The sequence below is a fragment of the Aplysia californica genome, unplaced genomic scaffold, assembly GCF_000002075.1.
Source record: "Aplysia californica isolate F4 #8 unplaced genomic scaffold, AplCal3.0 scaffold00124, whole genome shotgun sequence".
In the NCBI taxonomy this organism is placed as follows: domain Eukaryota; kingdom Metazoa; phylum Mollusca; class Gastropoda; order Aplysiida; family Aplysiidae; genus Aplysia; species Aplysia californica.
Window position 1 is genome coordinate 678999 of NW_004797394.1, and position 18788 is coordinate 697786.

Genomic DNA, 18788 nt, shown 5'->3' on the forward strand with positions numbered 1-18788 from the left:
AATTTATTATTTTGTTTTTTCATTAATGACTAGTTCATCAAAATGTTTTTTTACATCCTTTTCTCTTCACAGTTGAGAGAATGAAAGCAGAAGTGTTCCAAAGGCTTGAGTCAGTGACATCAGATGGAGCAACATCAGCAGATGAGAGAAAGAGGTAAAGGAAAAAGGGTTAACAGAAACGAATAATTTGATATTGGGATACTATGATGCAAAGTTAAATTTTGCTGGCCCATATACTTTTACCTCAATGGATGAGTCAAAATATTTTTGAGAAAAGCAACTGACATCTGGTAGCAGAGTTTGTGAGATCTATCAAATTCAAATATATGTGAATAGAGAAGGTCTGATATTTCATTATATCCGTAATATATGACTGGTGATACAATGGAAATCTTGATGTTCTGGTGCTGTTGCCCCTCCCCCACCCCCACCTCCCTCAATCTTTAACACTTCGCAGTCACACAGCAAGCGGTACAAAATACCCCATCTGGTCACCCAGCCAGGAGAGTGACTGCAATAGACTTCTCTGCCTGGTGCAGAACTGCGCCATGTGGCCGGACGGTTAATTTTCACCAGCACATTATTGCGCCAAGTGACTGCAAAATGTCAATGTTAGTTAAGAAAAGGGATTGTAGTGGTACTATTGTTCTATAAGGACACTAACTTGAAGAAGATCATTTCAATTGAATTTGAGTTTTGTTTTCTAGAAATTTGAAAGAAAGAGACGGTTTTTGTATCAAAATTCTTGCTCTGACATTGTAGATCTATTGCTGTACATTAAATACTTTTATTAAGGAGGTGTGTATTTTATCGTGTGGCGTTGGTGGCCAAGAGGTTAGGCTCTTAGACTCGCAGCCATAAGGTCGTGGGTTAGAATCCCATCAGGGGCCCGACGTTGTGTCCTTGGGAAAGGCACTTTACTCAAATTTTCCTCATTTCATCCGCGGGGGAATGGGTACCCAGCTATAAACTGTGAAAGATCTTGTCATGCGCAGTTTGTTAGTCTTTGGACGCTTAATCAGCTGCTTGCACTGCATGCTTCCTGGGATACTGAGAATGTTTCTGAGTGTTCCATTCTCTGCTGAGGTAATAATATAGTGTAAAGCGCCTTGAGCTTGCTGTTGAGCTGGGATAGTCGCTATACAAGTGCTGTTTATTATTATATTTTATTATATCTGTGTTCAGCAAATCCAAGCGTCACAGTGACAGTGAGAGTGGAGCTAACACCAGTCGCCAAGCATCCTATCGACGGTCCTTGGGGAAAAGTGTGGAGAAAAAGAAAGAAGCCCCTAAAGCTGGACAGAAGTTGATAGAAGAAGAAAAGTCTGAGACTGGCAATGTAAGACATACTTTCATCGTTTTTAGCTGAATATGAGTTGTCCTTCTGTCTTCGTGTCATTTAGTATATATAATGTTGCTGCCTTTACCAAAGGAAATGACAATGAACTGGTGTATGTGGTGCAGTGATCAGGCTTGTTGCCATTACATGCAGAAAATGTAACGAAGTTGTTTTTGGCAATTGTCTTTACTTGTCTTTTGGGATATTGTATTCCAGGCAGCCAGGAATCCTGACTGGCAGGGTCTTGAAATTGTGTCGATTGAGGCATTTTGCTATCTGATATTTTTGGCCATTTTGAGTTACTAGACCGAGAGGTCATTAACCAAATCTTCAATCTGCTCTATCAAAATCATAAGATTATTCGGAGTTGTTATCAAGATGTTCAAAGAACTGATTGACACATTGTGAAACGCAAAATGTTTGACGTCAAATTTCCTTAAAACTAGGTACTGAGCCGATAGAACATTGTAATTATTCTAAGGTAGTGATTTGAAATTTATTATCTTATCATTGCTAGTGATTGGTTTGTGGTAGTTTATTTCTGAGATTGATGTAAATCATTCTTGGATCTTAAGTGTTCATTAGTCTCGACTTGTCATAGATGAAATTCCCTGATGAATGCGACTTGTCATAGATGAAATTCCCTGATGAATGAATGAGAGGATAATTACATGCTAATGCATTTTCAGAAGAATATTATTCTTCAGCTTTTGCCATTTGCATCACATGACCTTTCATGTGCAGCCAATGTGGTTCTTTGTAGTTTTGAGTTGATATCACTCATTCACTTCATGAATATTTCATCTTGGACTGACATTTAGCTTTTGGACTTTTTAAGGTATGAAAATAGTGCATGAGATGATTAACCTTTATTACATGCTAAACATTGTGGTATCATGATTTTAAGAGAAAACAGGCTACACTGAATTGCATCTTGTGTGCCTATTGTTACTGCTTTTCCAGTGTGTTGTTGAAGTCCTGTAGCCTTTTGTTGTGAATTGTTTTGAATAAGATATCACCCAACATTACAGATCAGTTGAAATTTTTCATTTTACACTTTATGTTGACCATATCAAGAAATTTGTTAATGAGAACAAAGGAAAGGAACTCTCATACTAGACATATGAGTTATATCATGACCTCAGTGCTTTCTTGTTCTTTCTCCATTTTTAATAACTGTGAAAACTGTTCATAACAAAGAGTGAGCTTAACAAGAAGTCACATTTTCAATGTTTAAAAAAAATGGAGATAGGACAAGAAAGCACTGAGGTCGTGATATGTAGTATGCTATTAGTCAATCATTTATGTATAAACAGCGTAATAAAAATATATCTGCTGCATAAATATAACTGACTTCAAAATGCAAAAACTATTTTGAATCCCATTTTTACTCAGGTCTCGATGAATGTGTACTTCGAGTACGTCAAAGCAGTGGGCGTGTTGACCTTTGTGATCATGACCTTGACCTACCTGTTCTTCCAAGCCTCCAACACGGGCAGTGCACTGTGGCTAAGTGAATGGACGGATGATGAACTGCTGGCAAACAGCTCAGCCAGTGGTACCTCAGAGTTCATAGACAGGAACAACATGTACCTGGCTGTATATGGGATCCTGGGTGTTGCACAAAGTGAGCGTGGGAGATGTGGATGGGGTTATTGTGGTTGCATATTTGAGTAAACAGTTTGCAGATTTTGGTTGACTATCATTATCCATCGGGTTTCTTCTCACTGGAATAACAACTAATATAATTTTATTAAGATATTTTTAATGCTTTTCTTTTCTATATTTGTACCTACAGATCTATATTCACCAAAATGGACCACCCCTCCCCCCCACCCCAAAAAAATAAATAAATTAGATCTCTATGAATAGATGCAACTCATACTTATGATAGAAGTTGACTACTGGATTTTTTGTGAGCAGAAAAGAGAATAAGTAAGTTTTTAGACAGAGACTTTAATCGGCTGGGAGAGGTAAGTACCTGTCCAAAACTAGAGTCATGTTTGTACTTTTTCAGTAGATGAGACTCATCTCCAAGGGTTGAATTATCCTGACTGGATCTAATCTGTTAAAAGCTTACAGTATATTATTTTTTCTGTCTCCCAGGTATATTTGTGTTGACATTTGCTTTGATTGCCTCAACTCGTATGGTCAAGGCAGCTGGAAAACTACACCTGGCCCTCTTAGACAACATTCTCAAGGCACCCATGTCCTTCTACGATACCACACCCATTGGCCGGATCCTCAACAGATTTTCTCGGGATGTTGAAACAATTGACAACAACTTACCTTCGAGCATCAGGTCCTTTTACAACTGCATATTCAGCGTGACAGGCACAATTGTGACAATTTCATACAGTACTCCAATATTTCTGGCAGTTGTTGTTCCTCTTGGGATCATGTACTGGATGATTCAGGTTAGTTTTCTTTTCAGAATCCCTGTAGGTATATATATGTCTTTAAATGTGCATAGTGTGTTTATGTAATCATTAAAAGTATACTGTATATTTGTATTGTACGATTCTCTAAAGAATGTATAAAGTGTTTAACAATGTATTACAGATGCTTTTGTTTTAATTTGACTTTAAACAAGTTAGTATCTTCACTTATTTATTTATTTTTTTGTTTTAGAATTTTTTTTTCTTTCCGTTACTGCTGTCCCCGTCGTTTTATGCACAAAAAAAAATCTGAAATTATGCAAACAGAGCCCAAAAATGTGAAATTATGCGATTGTTAATTTTAACAAAGAATAGTAGGAAAATAATCAGAAATAATGCCCAAAAAATGATAAAATTTTGCTAAATTATGCGGGGTGCATAAAACCACGGGGACAGCGTTACTGATACAGCCTAGCAACTAGCATGCGCATAACTAACATGCACATTGTGAAAAACACACTTTTTGAACAGATTTTCAGGTCCTCAATGTTTTCTTGTACTTTTATATATAACATATTCTTGGTATTTAAAACATGTGCACAGTGAAACTCATACACAATGAGAAGATTTTTGCGTCCTGCTGATTCTGCTCTGTGCGGGCTAGACTGTAGTTAAGTAAGTATGCTTACAAACACTTAAAATTTTCTCATCTCTTTGACGTATTGTAACAAATACTTTGTCATTCATATAGTAACACATTGTACTGCTGTGTCATCTTGAAACAAAAAATTTACAAAATCAAATACATTTCCACAGAGGTTCTACATCCCCACTTCCCGACAACTGAAGAGAATTGAATCCACAACCCGGTCTCCCATCTACGTTCATTTCTCTGAGACTGTGGGTGGGGCAGCTTCCATCAGGGCGTACGGCGCTTCTGAAAGATTTGTGATGGAATCTCGGAACAGAGTGGACCACAATTTGTCATTCTACTTTGCAAGTCTCGCTTCAAACAGGTATTGCTTTTTTTTAGCCTTAGTTTTATGAAGTAGGCTTTTGTTAGTTAAAATATTGTAACAGATTTCTTTATGAGCTTCTGCTGAAACCTGTACAGAGGTATTATCTTTATAAGTCACACTTAAATATTGGATTGCACTGCCTGTATGAGATTAAACGAAGCATTGCACAGGAAATGCCTTTATGAGCGTCAGCGAACTTCAGGCAAATATTACATGTAAACATTTTGCCTTTATGAGCCTCAGCTATGTTGTGCAATATAACCTATCTTTATATAAGTATAAGCATCAGGTAAGCATTGTATACATATTACCTTTATGAGAATATGAGCTTCATGTAAACATTATACAGGCATTGCTTTTATGAGCATCTGGAAAAGTTTGTGCATGTACGGCTATTGCCTTCATGAGTTTTGTTTTTTTACTTTCAGATGGTTAGGCTGGAGTTTAGAATGTATTGGGAACCTCATTATCCTGTCAGCGGCTCTCTTTGCTGTGCTCTCTACAGACTTGGAGCCTGGGCTTGTAGGCCTTTCTGTCTCGTACTCCACACAGGTTAGTGATGTGTGGTTCTAATTTTATTCTTTAGTAAAAATAATAAATAAATATATACAGTTGAACTTGCTACAAAGGCCTCCTGTGTAGAACAATCACCAGCACAAAGGTTCATTTCTCTTTTCCTCCCTTGTGTATCTTTTACATTATAAAGACTGGGAGACAGGCACCTGTCTGAGATGACCACTATATACCCCTCTACAATGGGTCTCTGTCTTAGACAGTTCCGAAGGTATTTTACGTATGTCTGCAAAGACACTTTGCTCTCTGAAAGAAGAATATGAAAATCACATGTGAAAAACTTCCGTACCTTTTCTATGCTCAGGCTGGATCGATAACAACTTTTATGCTCAAACTGAACAAAAAATCTTTTAAAAAATTCAACCTACTAGAAAAACTTTTTATACTAGGTCAAATTAAGGGTATGGACATAGAAGTGACTTCATTAGCCAAAAAATGTTATATTGTATATTATATGTATATATATATGTATCCTGGTTCTGTTTTCCCGTACCACTGCAAATTGATTTAGTTTGTGTTTATCATTTTAGGGCTGTGTTGGAGATTTCACTACTAATCTCCAAGAGTAATTTGTGCTTAAACTTGTAATGTACAGTACGTGCTTAAAACTGTACTAGGAAATCTTTCCTATTGTTTCTGTTAACATCTTATACCTTGTTGACTGGGATAGGTGACGGGTGCCTTGAATTACCTGGTCCGCATGTTCAGTGAACTGGAGACCAATATTGTGTCAGTGGAGAGACTCAAAGAATATGCAGAGACACCAACGGAGGTGAGTGAATTTCTTTATTCTTAATCCTCTTTTTTTCTCAGAGTTTGGTAGTTGACACACATATCTCAATCTTCCAAGCAAAGTTGAATAACAGAAAATGGTAGGCCTTAGCCAATATAACTTTGCTGGATTTTTGTTACTTTAAGAATCAGATAAAAAAGTTAAGCCAAAAAAAAAGAAATCTAAATCAGCAAACAAAAAGCTAGTAATGGAGGGGCACTTTTACGCAGAGACTGCATACATAAGTTAAAAGTTGTTTTTTTGTGTGTGTTAAACAGACAAAGGAAATGTTGCTTTTTATTTTTTCATTATTTAATTTTGGAGTTGCATTTACATCCAAAACAGTCAAAGAAACTAAACTTAAAAAACAAATTTTCCTTTTTCTTTATAGTTCATTTCATGTATACTTTGAAATTCTTACTAAAGAATCTTGTATTTTTCGTCTGTCAGAATGCATGGGTCATCCCATATAACCGACCAGACTCACAATGGCCTCAGCGTGGAGATGTCAGTTTCAATAATTACCAGACCAGATACCGGCCAGGCTTGGAACTTGTGCTGAAAGGTGTTTCTTGTAGAATCCAAGGAAAAGAAAAGGTGGGGTACTAGATAAGTGTATGTCATCACTTTTGTATTACTTGCACTGCAAAGCAGGGTACATCAAAGAGAACTCTATCTTTTTGTCTATTTATGTATTGGTCTTTACAAATCTGAGTCCATGGTTTGAGGTTGAGCAATAATATTCTGTCACAATATTAATGTTGACAAATGTTTCTTGTTTGTTTCAGTAGTGTTTAGCAAACACTTTTTTGGGGGGGTAGGCCTGAATGTTGATTTGGGTTGACTTTTGGGGACCTTCATTTTGTTTGCTGTTAAGTGTTAAAGTATTTTTTTTGTGTTTTTATTTTTACCCCATGGATAGCCTTCTTTGTGCTTTTACACTTTTGTTTTGTTAAAAATTCTTTTAGTGCGCTTATCATTTATTTTGGCAGTTATTATTGCTTTCAAGTTTTATTCTGATTTTGATGTTTGTTATTAGTTTATTGGTAAAAAATATGCTTCATGTTGCTGTAATAAAATACCATTGCATCATTCCACTATCATTCAATTAAAGACATCAAGGAACATCTTTTAATACATTCAATACAGTTTTGTTTCGTTATTTTCATCTTAGTTTTTAAATGAAAAGTAAGTCATGGTTCTAATTTTGGCTTCCTCTTATTCTTTTAATTATCTCAAAATTTTAAGAAATGATTCGCGCATAAGCGGAATAACAAAGACAAATTATTTTACCTATTATACAAAACATTACAATGCTATGTAACCTCTCTCTGTTATGGTAATCACATTAAGTTTTTTGGAATTTTTGACCCACGCTTTTTTATAGAATAAAAATTTCTCTTTATTCTTCCTCTAGGTTGGCATTGTTGGAAGGACCGGAGCAGGAAAGTCTTCCCTGACTGTTGCTTTGTTCCGGCTGATTGAGTCGGCTGCGGGAAGTATCACAATTGACAACATCAACATCTCTGAAATTGGTCTACATGACTTGCGCTCTAAGCTGACAATTTTGCCTCAGGTGAGAATGAGAGCTTTGAAGATCACATGCAATGTTTGTGTATGTGAGATTTAAAATTTAAGCATTTCAGTTTCATATGAACAATGTGATTACTTCACTAATGGAAAGCAAGACTAAGCTCATGTGCTTTTTATAAAGGAAGAGGGTGACAATGTTTGAGTATTTTTATTTTCTTAATGGTAGCATTTCTATTCTTTCCCAGAGGATATTTAAAAACTTAATGTGTCTGTTCTATACTTACTTTTTAAATATTTTAACAATTAAAATTGAGTTTTGTTTGGATAAAATGCGAACAAAGAGCCTGACAGGGTTGTTTAAAAAAGTCGATGAATGCAGGAGAGTGTATCAGTTCTCTGTCACAGCTGTAAAGAGTACTAGAGTTGAAGCAGGTGTAAAGTACATTATTCCAAGGGTTGTTTTGATGAAGAGCACGAGCCATTATTTTTATAAATTCTACCCGTTTTATCACAAACTAGACAAACTCATTTATAATAGCCTTGGCCTATGTCTTTTTGTTCTCTAAGCTTTTTAAAATATTTTGAAATTGTTTGAAATCATATACAACTGCATTAACTAAGTGAGGGAAGAATAGACAAGATGAAACCAAATAGAGTAATATTATATTACCCCCTTTGAGGATTTAAAAGAAAATGAAGGCGGATGTTTTTATGTCCCCATTGACACAATTTAGATATAATTTAGGAAGCGGGCTACCAACCCTGCCTGTCACTGAAAGAAGTACAACATTCAGCAGAAAAACCAAGATACTCAATAAAAATTTGGCCTTAAAAACTTCTTCCTACTTAGGAATCAAATTTGGGTCTCTAGCATGCACAGCAAAGGGCCTGAATCTTTACAACACAGGTACTGCCTCCATTGATGTGTAAATGGCAAATGTTGTGGTATTATCATGTACTTCTGACTGGAGTGTGACCAGGCCGTCTTAGAATGTCTGGTAATCAGGGATGAAACACTAGCTTGAAGGGAATTCTTCTTCTGAAGATCTCCAGCTGTCCGATCGCCCCTCAAATTTTTTCCCCACTGTACTTCGAGGATTAGTTTTTCAAAAAGAAATTCAAGTTCTTTTGATGGTAGGACACTAAAGAATGTACACACCTTTAAGGAATGCAAACAGTGTGACTCATTTGAAGAGAACATATTCTGTAAAATGCATGAGCAGTGAATTTGTTTGTCATCAAAATTCTGCAAAAGTTCTCAAACACTGCATGACTTTTGAATTTGATAGATTTTTTATCTTGTGATCAGCCTTCAAGACTTTATTTTATATTGACCTTACCATACTCTAAATCATGTCATTTGTTAAAAGGACCCTGTCATATTCTCTGGCACTCTCCGAATGAATCTGGACCCGTTTGACGAGTTCTCGGATGCCACGTTGTGGTCGGCTCTAGAGAATGCTCATCTCAAGTCTTTTGTGGAGACCTTGCCTACAGGCCTTAACTATGAATGTGGCGAGAGTGGACAGAACTTAAGGTGAGTGAGAAAGTTTTGTGGGGTAGAGGTTAGCTATTAATTTTGTTCTTTTTTTTCTTCTTAGTTGTCTTTTGTAGGCCTTTTGTAGGTCAAAAAGGAGATTTCAAGATATGTATTGGACTCTATTTCTTGATTGGAAAATTCATCATCTCTTTCTTGTGCCCTTGCTAGAACTCAGGGGTAACAAATTGTGTGATCTTTATCTCACAGTGCAGTTGGTTTTTATGTATATGGCTGTTTTATCAACATAGAACGTAGAACCATCCCTTGCTTGACAAGCAGTCACGCGCTGTTTTTAAGAAGGTTTTCTTTTATACAGAAATTAGTGTTCTATCCAGCTACGCCTAAACAGAGCATCATAGTTTGCTGGTTGTCTATTGACCAATTCTGAAGTTAGACACGTTTTGAAGCTGGATAAAAAGAAAATTGATATGTTACACATCAAGGCCTATATCTGAACAAGCTAAGAAAAAATGTATAAAAATCATAGCAGCAGGCATGATAACTTTGGGTCAATGGTGACCCACTTCTGATGAAATGCATCTATCTTGCAAATGAAGCCACGAGGCTTGGATTATTATTATGAAGTCTTCTGATGACCAAACAGCGACAGGAAAATAACTCTTTGAGGCTTCTTTATGACATAATAAAATGAAAAGGTTCAGAAGCTTACACTTATATCAAGAGCAATGATGAAAAGAGTGTCTCTGGCAGTACTGCATACTGATACAGATATATCTTAAAAGCTGCTAAAAATGACTTATGCCTCTAAGCAATCGTGCCTACGTGATGTAAAGCATTTTTTTCTGTTTATCCATATTTAGTTAATGTGTAATTTACTCACTTTTGTCTCCTCTCTCACTTCCCAGTGTTGGCCAAAGGCAGTTGGTGTGCCTGGCCAGGACACTGGTGAGGAAGACACAGATCTTGATTCTGGATGAGGCCACAGCGGCAGTCGACATGGAGACAGACGAACTCATTCAGAAGACAATCAGAACAGAGTTCAGTGAGTGCACAGTGCTCACAATTGCACATCGGCTCAACACCATCGTGGACTATGACAAGTAAGTTGAATATTATGCTGTTGTTGTTGTTAATCTAGTAGTAGGTCAGTAAATGTTGTTCTTCTTGTTCTTTGCTGTAGTATAGGGTATTGTTTATGGTAAGGATGGGAGGAAAAGGTTGAACATAAAAGGCTAATCTGTTTTAAAATAAGATTTGTAGCTGATGTTGTCACACGACTACTGTGAACTATAGCAACTAACAGATTGCAGGACTGACCTTTTTATTACCATAGACAAAAGGTAAAAGAATATTCAATTGAGCAAGCAATAGATTGGATAGGATCATGATAATGATACATTATGATGACTTTGCCTGTAATGACATTTAGGAAAAAAAAGAATCTTGAACTGGCTGTAAGGTAAGTGTAAACTACACTTAAGATGATAATAATTATATCCACGTATATATATACAATGGAATCCTGTTATAACGAGAGGGAGGGGACCGGTATGAAATGTCCGTTATAGCAGGATTTTCGTTGTTAGGGATCCAGTAATAAATTCAAAGGAAATAATAAAGTAAGCTTAATCTATGAGTTAAGTGTTCTGTTTATTTCTTTTTGTTATCTTCTCTGATGATTGCTTTGTTCAACATGACCTCTAGGTCTTATTTGATCAAAAATTGAAATCAGGGACAAAGGCTCGTTAACAAAGTGTAAAAAGAGAGAGAGAGAGAGAGAGAGAGAGACCGATCGGTCAGCCTAGATCTAAGCCTACTTCTTTCATTATGGTCACCAATGATGTCAAGCGCAAGAGAAAATGTCTTTCAATTTACAAAAAATACGAAATAATCCAGACTGTTGACAAAAAGCAAGCTCCACTGGCAGAGATTTGTCGTCAGTTCGGCATTCCACAAGGGTCGATTCCTGCCATTATCAAGGATAGAGAGAAGACAGTGGCAGCATACTCCAATGAAAAGTTTGCTCTTGATAGAAAGAAGATGAGACTACCTGATGCAGATGCTGTGGACCCAAGCTCTCTGATGTGGTTTAAGGACGCAAGGAGAAAGTCGGTGCCAAAACCCATGTTTGTGAATAAGTACAGCTAGATTAGTCCACAAAAGCTCACTTTCCTTGCATTTCGGATTTAACAGGGATCGGATATAACAGGACTTTTTCTCTACTCCCACCATCTCTGTTATATCAGGTTTCCACTATAATCTAGACAAGGCTGGCCTATCACTATCAGGCAATGCGTTCTGCTTCACAACGGCTTGTCTGCACATGCCACAATCTCTCAACTCATTCGCTTCGGCCTTCATTGTTGGCACCCATGGCCGGCTCTCCCATTTTTTATTTCGCTTGATAACCAACAAGTTTCTCAACTGGCAAGATTTTCATGCTTCAGTGGCCTATGCGCTGTGCACAGCAGCAGCAATATTCCGCTATAACCGACTCGCGCGTTTATGTGATTGCACTATAGCAGTATTTTATTTACAAAGATAAAGAAGGGAAAAAACAGGGTTTTAGAATAGTGTCTTAATAACAAACTTCTCGTTATTTCAGGACTCGTTATAAGTGGACTCCACTGTATATATAATATATGATTTTTATTTCTACTCTTTAAAAAAACCCAATGTCTTTGTTGCATCATCATCTTTCTTCTGTTTCTTTTCAGAATTTTGGTTCTGGACAAGGGTCGAGTGAGTGAGTTTGACTCTCCCAAAGCTTTGCTGGACAATAAATCTTCTATTTTCTATGGAATGGCTAAGGATGCTGGGCTTGTATGAGTATGATGCAATTTCACAGTGGAGCAAATATTGAAAAGGGGAGGATCTCCAGAAATTTTGACGTCATGGAAGACAACAATTATTTAATTTTAAAAAGAATACATTTACAAGCTTTTTAAAAAATCCTTTTCTTTGGATTTTTTATATGTCTCCACAGATCAGCTGAGATCTAGAAGCGACTAATATATACTATATGTATGTCCAATTCCTTGTATTGAGGGAAATGGATATCTATGACAAGGTGTAATAAATAACACTAGGACATAGAAACTAAATTTTCAAAGTAGCTGTATGACAAATTTGTCTGTTCCATGTCTCCTGAGAATTTTGGTACCATTTTTTTTTTAAACCTCTGTGTCAATTAAAAAAACAACTGCTGCTGTTGTTATAACATATCAAAATATTGTGAAATTCACTAAGTGGCTGCAACCCCATGTTTGACAGCTATCAAACGTACCAAACATCAACACATTAACAGAGGACAATCCCAATAACATGAATGGAGCCTAATTCTTTTCAAGATTGTGAGATCATTGCAAATCAGTATTTTATTACCTCAAAGTGTGGACTTGTTGTTTTGATAAAAACATGTGCAGTGTACATTTTGTGCCGAGTTCTTCCTGTACTGTAGTCATATGAAGGGGTGAGGTGCAAAATCCGCTGAGCGACATTTTGGAAAAAAATGAGATTTTTTATCTTATAAATACAGTGGAACTCGGATTCAACGAGGTCGTCGGGCCTGACCTAAAATCTCGTTGAATCCGAGTGTTCGTTATAGCAAACACGAGGTTTTGTGCAGATAATTACATGCACTGAGCAAGTAATGTACAAGAGAAGTCTCAAGTTGTGCCTGAAAGGCCTGCGTATTTTAAGCTGTGTAAAAAAAAGACCGAATCGTTTGAATACACACGCATGTGTCATCTCGATTGTTTACCAAAAAGTTGTGTTGCTGTGTAGAGCCCAGCACACGGCAATTTTTGATTCCATAGGCCAGCGCACAATTCATTACCTAGATCTATGTCAAGACTAGCTTATTATTGTTATAATGATCAGTTGCCGAGGGGAAAAAGGACTGTGATGCATTTGTATGTGACGTTCAACGCCCGGACCGCTAGTGCCCCCTCCCCTCCCTCCGACATGCACACACAGCCACACGTGTGCAGGCCGCCCAACCGACCCCGACACACGCCAGAGTAGACACGTGCGCGTGCCAACGACATACGTGTTGGTATTTTAAAAGGCCGCAGATTGGTCGCATGCAATCGGCTAAGTGAATAATGGTTCACGGTGCAGGTGCAATGGATCGTTTCTGGAAATGGATAAATTTCGTCCTAGGAGAAAAATAAGCGAAGCCACGTCTGCGGAGGTTGTTCACTCTGGAAGCGACCTCGTTGAATCCGAGCTCGCTGATTTAAGTACTCGTTGAATCCGGGTTACTTTTATTGATTTTAAAGAAGAAAAAAAAATGGGGAATCTGTCTCATCTCGTTGAATCCGAGTTCTCGTTGAATCCGAGTTCGTTAAATCCGAGTTCCACTGTACCCATTGTTACCGGCATTCAGATGCACAAAGTGTTTTCGGCCAAAACCCAACACATCCTTCATAAAGCCCGCCCAAAAAATCTTTTTACGCACAACCTGACACATCCAAAGTCATAATTTTCGTAAACTCGATACATCTTAAAATGTTCTTCATCGGCCAATGAAATTTACCGATCCTGTCATGTGACTTCCTCTTCAAAAGGTTGTCAATGAGTGTGAACAGTAGTTTTGTTCAGCCCAAAACAATGTTTGAAAGAGATAGCTCACTTTCACCCTCTGCCAGAAGATAGAAAATCCTTTAACCTATGAGGGCAAAGTGTTGTGAGAGGACTAAGTATACTGTGGCTGTAATCTGAGCAAAAGAGTGATTAGAGGCATTAAGAGCTTTTTGGGGGAGGGGGATATAGATCTAGCTGATTTTGACAAAACGCTACCACTTTCATAGCCCAAATTGTTTATTTTAATCATCATACATTTTTTTTGTCCAAGCTTTCTGTGTTGGTAGGCCAGCTCCCTACCACTTGCTGTTGTACTTTCTGCAATCAGTTTGTGCGTATAGAAAGAAGCATTTAAAAAAGCTGATTTTCTCAAACGTAATAAAATGGATTCAGCGGGTTTTGCATCTCAGCCCCTCATGTACTTTATGTTATCAGTTTCGCGATAGGATCAATGCAAAATAATCCCAAGCCATAGAGACTTTATTCCAATAGGAAATGAACTTATGTTTCTTTTGGTGCCATTTTTTAAAGCGAGTATTTTACATTTTCATACGTATAAAATGGTCTTTGAAAACTTGATGCTATTTTTATTTAAAGACTTTCTATTTAAACCCCAAAGACTAAAAATATACAATATACCATTCAAAGCTTTAATTTATAGTTCTTTGCCATCTAAAATACCATCAATCTTTCTGCCAAGCATTGGAATGTATGGGTGTCAATTTTTGAAAAAGCTGACATTGCATTCTCTCCATGAGGGGGTTTCGCTTTCCACCACGATTTTCCAGCTTTAAATATACAAAAACATACAAGCAAAACATACTATTGTAAAAAAATAAGGAAAAGATGAACTTTTCACGGTGTCCAGCTTTTGTCATTAGATATGGTGACAGCAAAAAAACGGCGGTCTGAATTACTTTGATTCAACGCACTGTGTTTACGCTACTTATTGGAAATTGCAATTGTGGCAAATTGTCAATCACCAGGCAGGTTTGATTTGATGATTACGATGGAATAACATTTGAATGTTTCTAATAAATTGCTTTCGACCAAAATGGACATAATCAGTACAGGTACAGGCTCTCCTCAGCTGACAATATTTGTTGAGAGTGGACCTTTTATTGTAAAAAGCACTTAGTATACCAGTGAATGCTGTTTGTTCCAAAGCAGTGCTTGTGATTCTATTTGTATTCAGAACCAGTGAACAAATTTTTATCTCCAAGCTATGTTGAGGTTTGTTACATCTGTTATACATATCTATATGTATAAAATATATATTGATATTCACTTATAGTTTGTTTTTGACAATGCATTTTATTTTGGGATTTTGCACTGCCTTGCTGACTTTTATTTTGTAATCCATATATATAGATTTGTACTAGTAATCTCAAACAACTAACTTTCCTCAAAATGATTCTTCTATTGATGTTTTTGAGATTGTTTCTGATTTTACAAATTTTTTTTTTATCATCTGAAATGTGGTGATCACATTTTGAGTGCCTCTGAGTTCATAGAAGTTCATGAAGTTTGCATTCCAACCAGTCTTCAGTTGATTGAGCATTGAATAACTGCATTTTTGACATGATTTTCATTTCATCTCTATACTGTTTCATGTAATATGACATGCTAACAGCAGATCTATCATAATTTAAATGACAATAAATTTCTGTTCTCATTTTGTACACATTGTTGTATGTTTTTCTCTTTTCATGTATGATAAGCCCAAGCAGAAAAATCTTAAGGTAGAGCATGCATTTGGCAAGGGGGTGAAATTGGACATAAAAAAGGTTAAAGGCTCAATCTCATCCTGCGCTTGATTGATAACTTCACTAAAAACTAGTCTTCTGCGTGAAACAGCTGGGTTTTTTTTAGTACATGTAAGTGTAAGTGTTTAAGGGCACTGGCAGCATGGTTAAGTCTGCTGAAGATTAGAGGTTTTACAAGAGAGTAACAAAAACAAAAAAGGAGAGATAGGAACGATAGGTTTGATAGGAAAGGAGGAGCAAACCACCTCAGAGACAGAGCACCCACCAACCATCCATCCGTGCAACAGCAAAGACCCATGCCATTACTACACTACAGTGAATGAGGGTTAGATCATGAGATTTGGATGGTGCTCTTACTGTGGGTTAAAGTAAAATGTAAATGTCTTGCGCCCCTATCAACACAGTTAAGATTATAATTTAGGAGGCGGGACTTACCGTGTACCAAGCATCTGTTTACAATGCAATACAGTGTACCAAGCGCACTGCCAGCACATGATACACGGCCAAATTTGCGCAGAGTAAATACATTTTCCGGTCCCAATTTTTTCTGATAGATCTTTCGAATTTGAAACACACATAATATGTGACATATTGTTAATTGTGTTAACAAGTTGCGCATAGCAAAGCTAATTGGCACCATTGAGGGTAGATCCAATTCAACTCCACTGAAATTTTTGCCTACTGATGTAGTTGATAAGAGTAAGAGAGAGAGAGAGGAGAGATCTCTAGAGAAAGAGAGAAAGAGAGAGAGAGAGAGAGAGAGAGAGAGAGAGAGAGAGAGAGAGAGTTTAGTTTTAGTAGAGGTTTTACGGCGCTCACAACTGCATAAGGTCATATGAGCGCCAGAAGATTAGAGGTGTTACAAGAGAGTAACAAACATAAAAAAGAAGAAGGGGAGATAAGGATGATAGAGGTTTGATAGGAAAGAAGAAGCAAACCACACCAGAGCACCCGCCAACCACCCACAGAGAGAGAGAGAGAGAGGGGGGGGGGTTAAAGTAAGTGTATAAATGGGTTTAACACCTCTACCAACACTACTATAATGGGTTATAAGAAAGAGGCAGGGCCTCCAAATTTAATGTCCGTCTCCGACTGGACCATGCCAAATGGATTGAGAGCCTTGAAAACTCCACAAAATGAGCAAAGTTCAAAAGGTCCAGTCTGTGATTCGCACGAGGTCCAGCACAGAGAGAGAGAGAGAGAGAGAGAGAGAGAGAGAGAGAGAGAGAGAGAGAGAGAGAGAGAGAGAGAGAGAGAGAGAGAGAGAGAGAGAGAGAGAGAGAGAGAGAAAGAGAGAGAGAGAAAGAGAGAGAGAGAGAGAGAGATTGTGGCACAGCATGTGAGTGTAGGTCTGCAAGCTCTCTATAACTGCATCATGTATAAGCCGAGGACAATAGTGTAGGCTAAGGATGTGTTCATAATGTTCAGCGGTAGATCTAAGTAAGTCTGTGATTTTAGCAGCATACTTCAGTTGCCTGTGGGAGGTCTGTGGCCAGGTGAAGGCACATGTCATCTTGTCAACGAGTGTATCATCATGCTTTCTTTTCAGCACAGGTTACACACTATCATAATGAAGCAACAGCTTACGGGAATTCAGAAAAGTTATGGTCTAGGTGGAGTTGTAGTAATAATAATATAATAATAATATATAACATTTATATAGCGCATTTCCAAAAAAGTAGCTCAATGCGCTTTATAAATTTACATTGGAATACCCATTTTTCAGAAACCGTTCTTACTACCGGTACTTCCTTTCTCCACATGCAATATACATTAATGAACACACACACACACACAGACTATTTTCATCCAGACATAGGAACAGAACAACTATAATGAAAAATAACGTTAAAAGCTTATGAAGGATAATAGGCCTGTAGGAACAGAAAATGTTTAAGATGTCTTTTGAAACTAGCAAGTGTTTTTATTTGTCTTAGTTTCATGGGTCTGCTGTGAGAAATTCAACATGAAAATAAGCACATCAAAAACAGAAGTTATGAAAGTGAGCTGAAACCATAGTCCCCTGAACATCCATGTCAATAGTGAACAACTGAAACAGGTGAAAGAGTTTAAATATCTTGGCAGCACTTTTTCTGAAAACGGGTCCATAGACAGAGAAATAGAAATGCGAACTCGAGTCAAAAAGCCAACGCTGTCACCTACCAGCTCACAACCCTTCTATCTCATCCAAACATCTCCATGGACACAAAGATACAGCTTATCACCTCAACATTCATACCAACATTATGTTATCAGTGCCAGACCCGGACCTTAAGTAAGCAAAACCCATGAAAGCAAAATCACCTCATGCGAAATGAAATGTCTGCGCAAAACCCTTAACATCACAAGACGAGACAGGCAGAGAAATAAAGAAGTAAGAGCAGCGACGGCACTGAGTCCTGCCTGCGTTTCATAGAAAGACAGAGGATAAAATGGTTTGGCCACCTGTTACGCATGTCACCTGACCAGCCACCCTTGAGAACCTACAACACCAAGCACTCAGGCTATAAAGGAAGAGGAAGGCCACGCAAAAGGTGGATCGAGGGTGTCAAGGAAACCCTAAGAAAACATAACATCACAACTGAAAGAGCTGCGGAGCTGGCCTACCATAGAAAACTGCATCTCCCCTCGAAGCTTAACGGCAACAGAGGATGAAAAAGTAAAAGTAAAAGTAAAGTAAAGTAAGTTTCATGGGTAATCTGTTCCACATAAATGGACACTGGACAGTGACGGAGTAAAAGAAGCCAAACTGAAAACTGAAAAAAAAGCTTTTGGTTTAGTTTAAGTAAGAGTTTTACAGCACTTGCAACACAATAAGGTCATATAAGTGCCGAAGATTAGAGGTGTTACAAGAGAGTAACAAACACAAAAAAGAAGGAGAAGAGATCAGGACGAAAGATGTTTGATAGGAAAGAAGGAGCAAACCAAACCAGAGCACCCTTGAACCATCCATGAAAAAGCTTTTCGGTAGAGGGAAAACAGCTTTTTAAAAAAGTTAGGAAGGAGATTCTGCACCTCTGTCAACACAATTTACATCACTTAGGAAACAAGCTTCTGACCCTGCCTGTCAGGACCAGCCCAGGTTGAAAAGGGTACAATATCCCAGCAGAAAGACCGAGATACTTGATAAAAATTACTCCCCACTTGGGAATCAAACTCAGGTCTACTGCGTGCGACGTCGAAGTGCCTAACCGCTACACCGCAGAAGCAGTTGAAAAACAGCTGATCCATGCAGAAGTGGATAACATTTCAATATCAAAAATCCAAATCTGCAAAACTAAGCAGCTTTGAACCCAAAACGCATGTTCACGTGGGAAAAG

The 18788-nt window shown here is 37.6% G+C and overlaps 1 protein-coding gene across 2 annotated transcripts in view; it reads left to right on the forward strand.

Annotated features, from left to right (window-relative positions):
* The window catches only part of LOC101845316 (multidrug resistance-associated protein 1), a 63108-nt gene extending 49708 nt beyond the window's left edge, over positions 1-13400 (forward strand). For both annotated transcript variants that reach the window (XM_005096239.3, XM_005096240.3), the window contains exons 22-33: positions 73-154; positions 1186-1339; positions 2735-2966; positions 3446-3756; positions 4534-4733; positions 5165-5288; positions 5980-6081; positions 6532-6678; positions 7499-7657; positions 8985-9151; positions 10021-10215; positions 11833-13400. In XM_005096239.3, the coding sequence (XP_005096296.1) occupies positions 73-154; positions 1186-1339; positions 2735-2966; positions 3446-3756; positions 4534-4733; positions 5165-5288; positions 5980-6081; positions 6532-6678; positions 7499-7657; positions 8985-9151; positions 10021-10215; positions 11833-11944 (1985 nt within the window). In that variant the 3' untranslated portion in view covers positions 11945-13400. The remainder of the gene's footprint in view (positions 1-72; positions 155-1185; positions 1340-2734; positions 2967-3445; positions 3757-4533; positions 4734-5164; positions 5289-5979; positions 6082-6531; positions 6679-7498; positions 7658-8984; positions 9152-10020; positions 10216-11832) is intronic.
* Positions 13401-18788: the final 5388 nt, after the last annotated feature.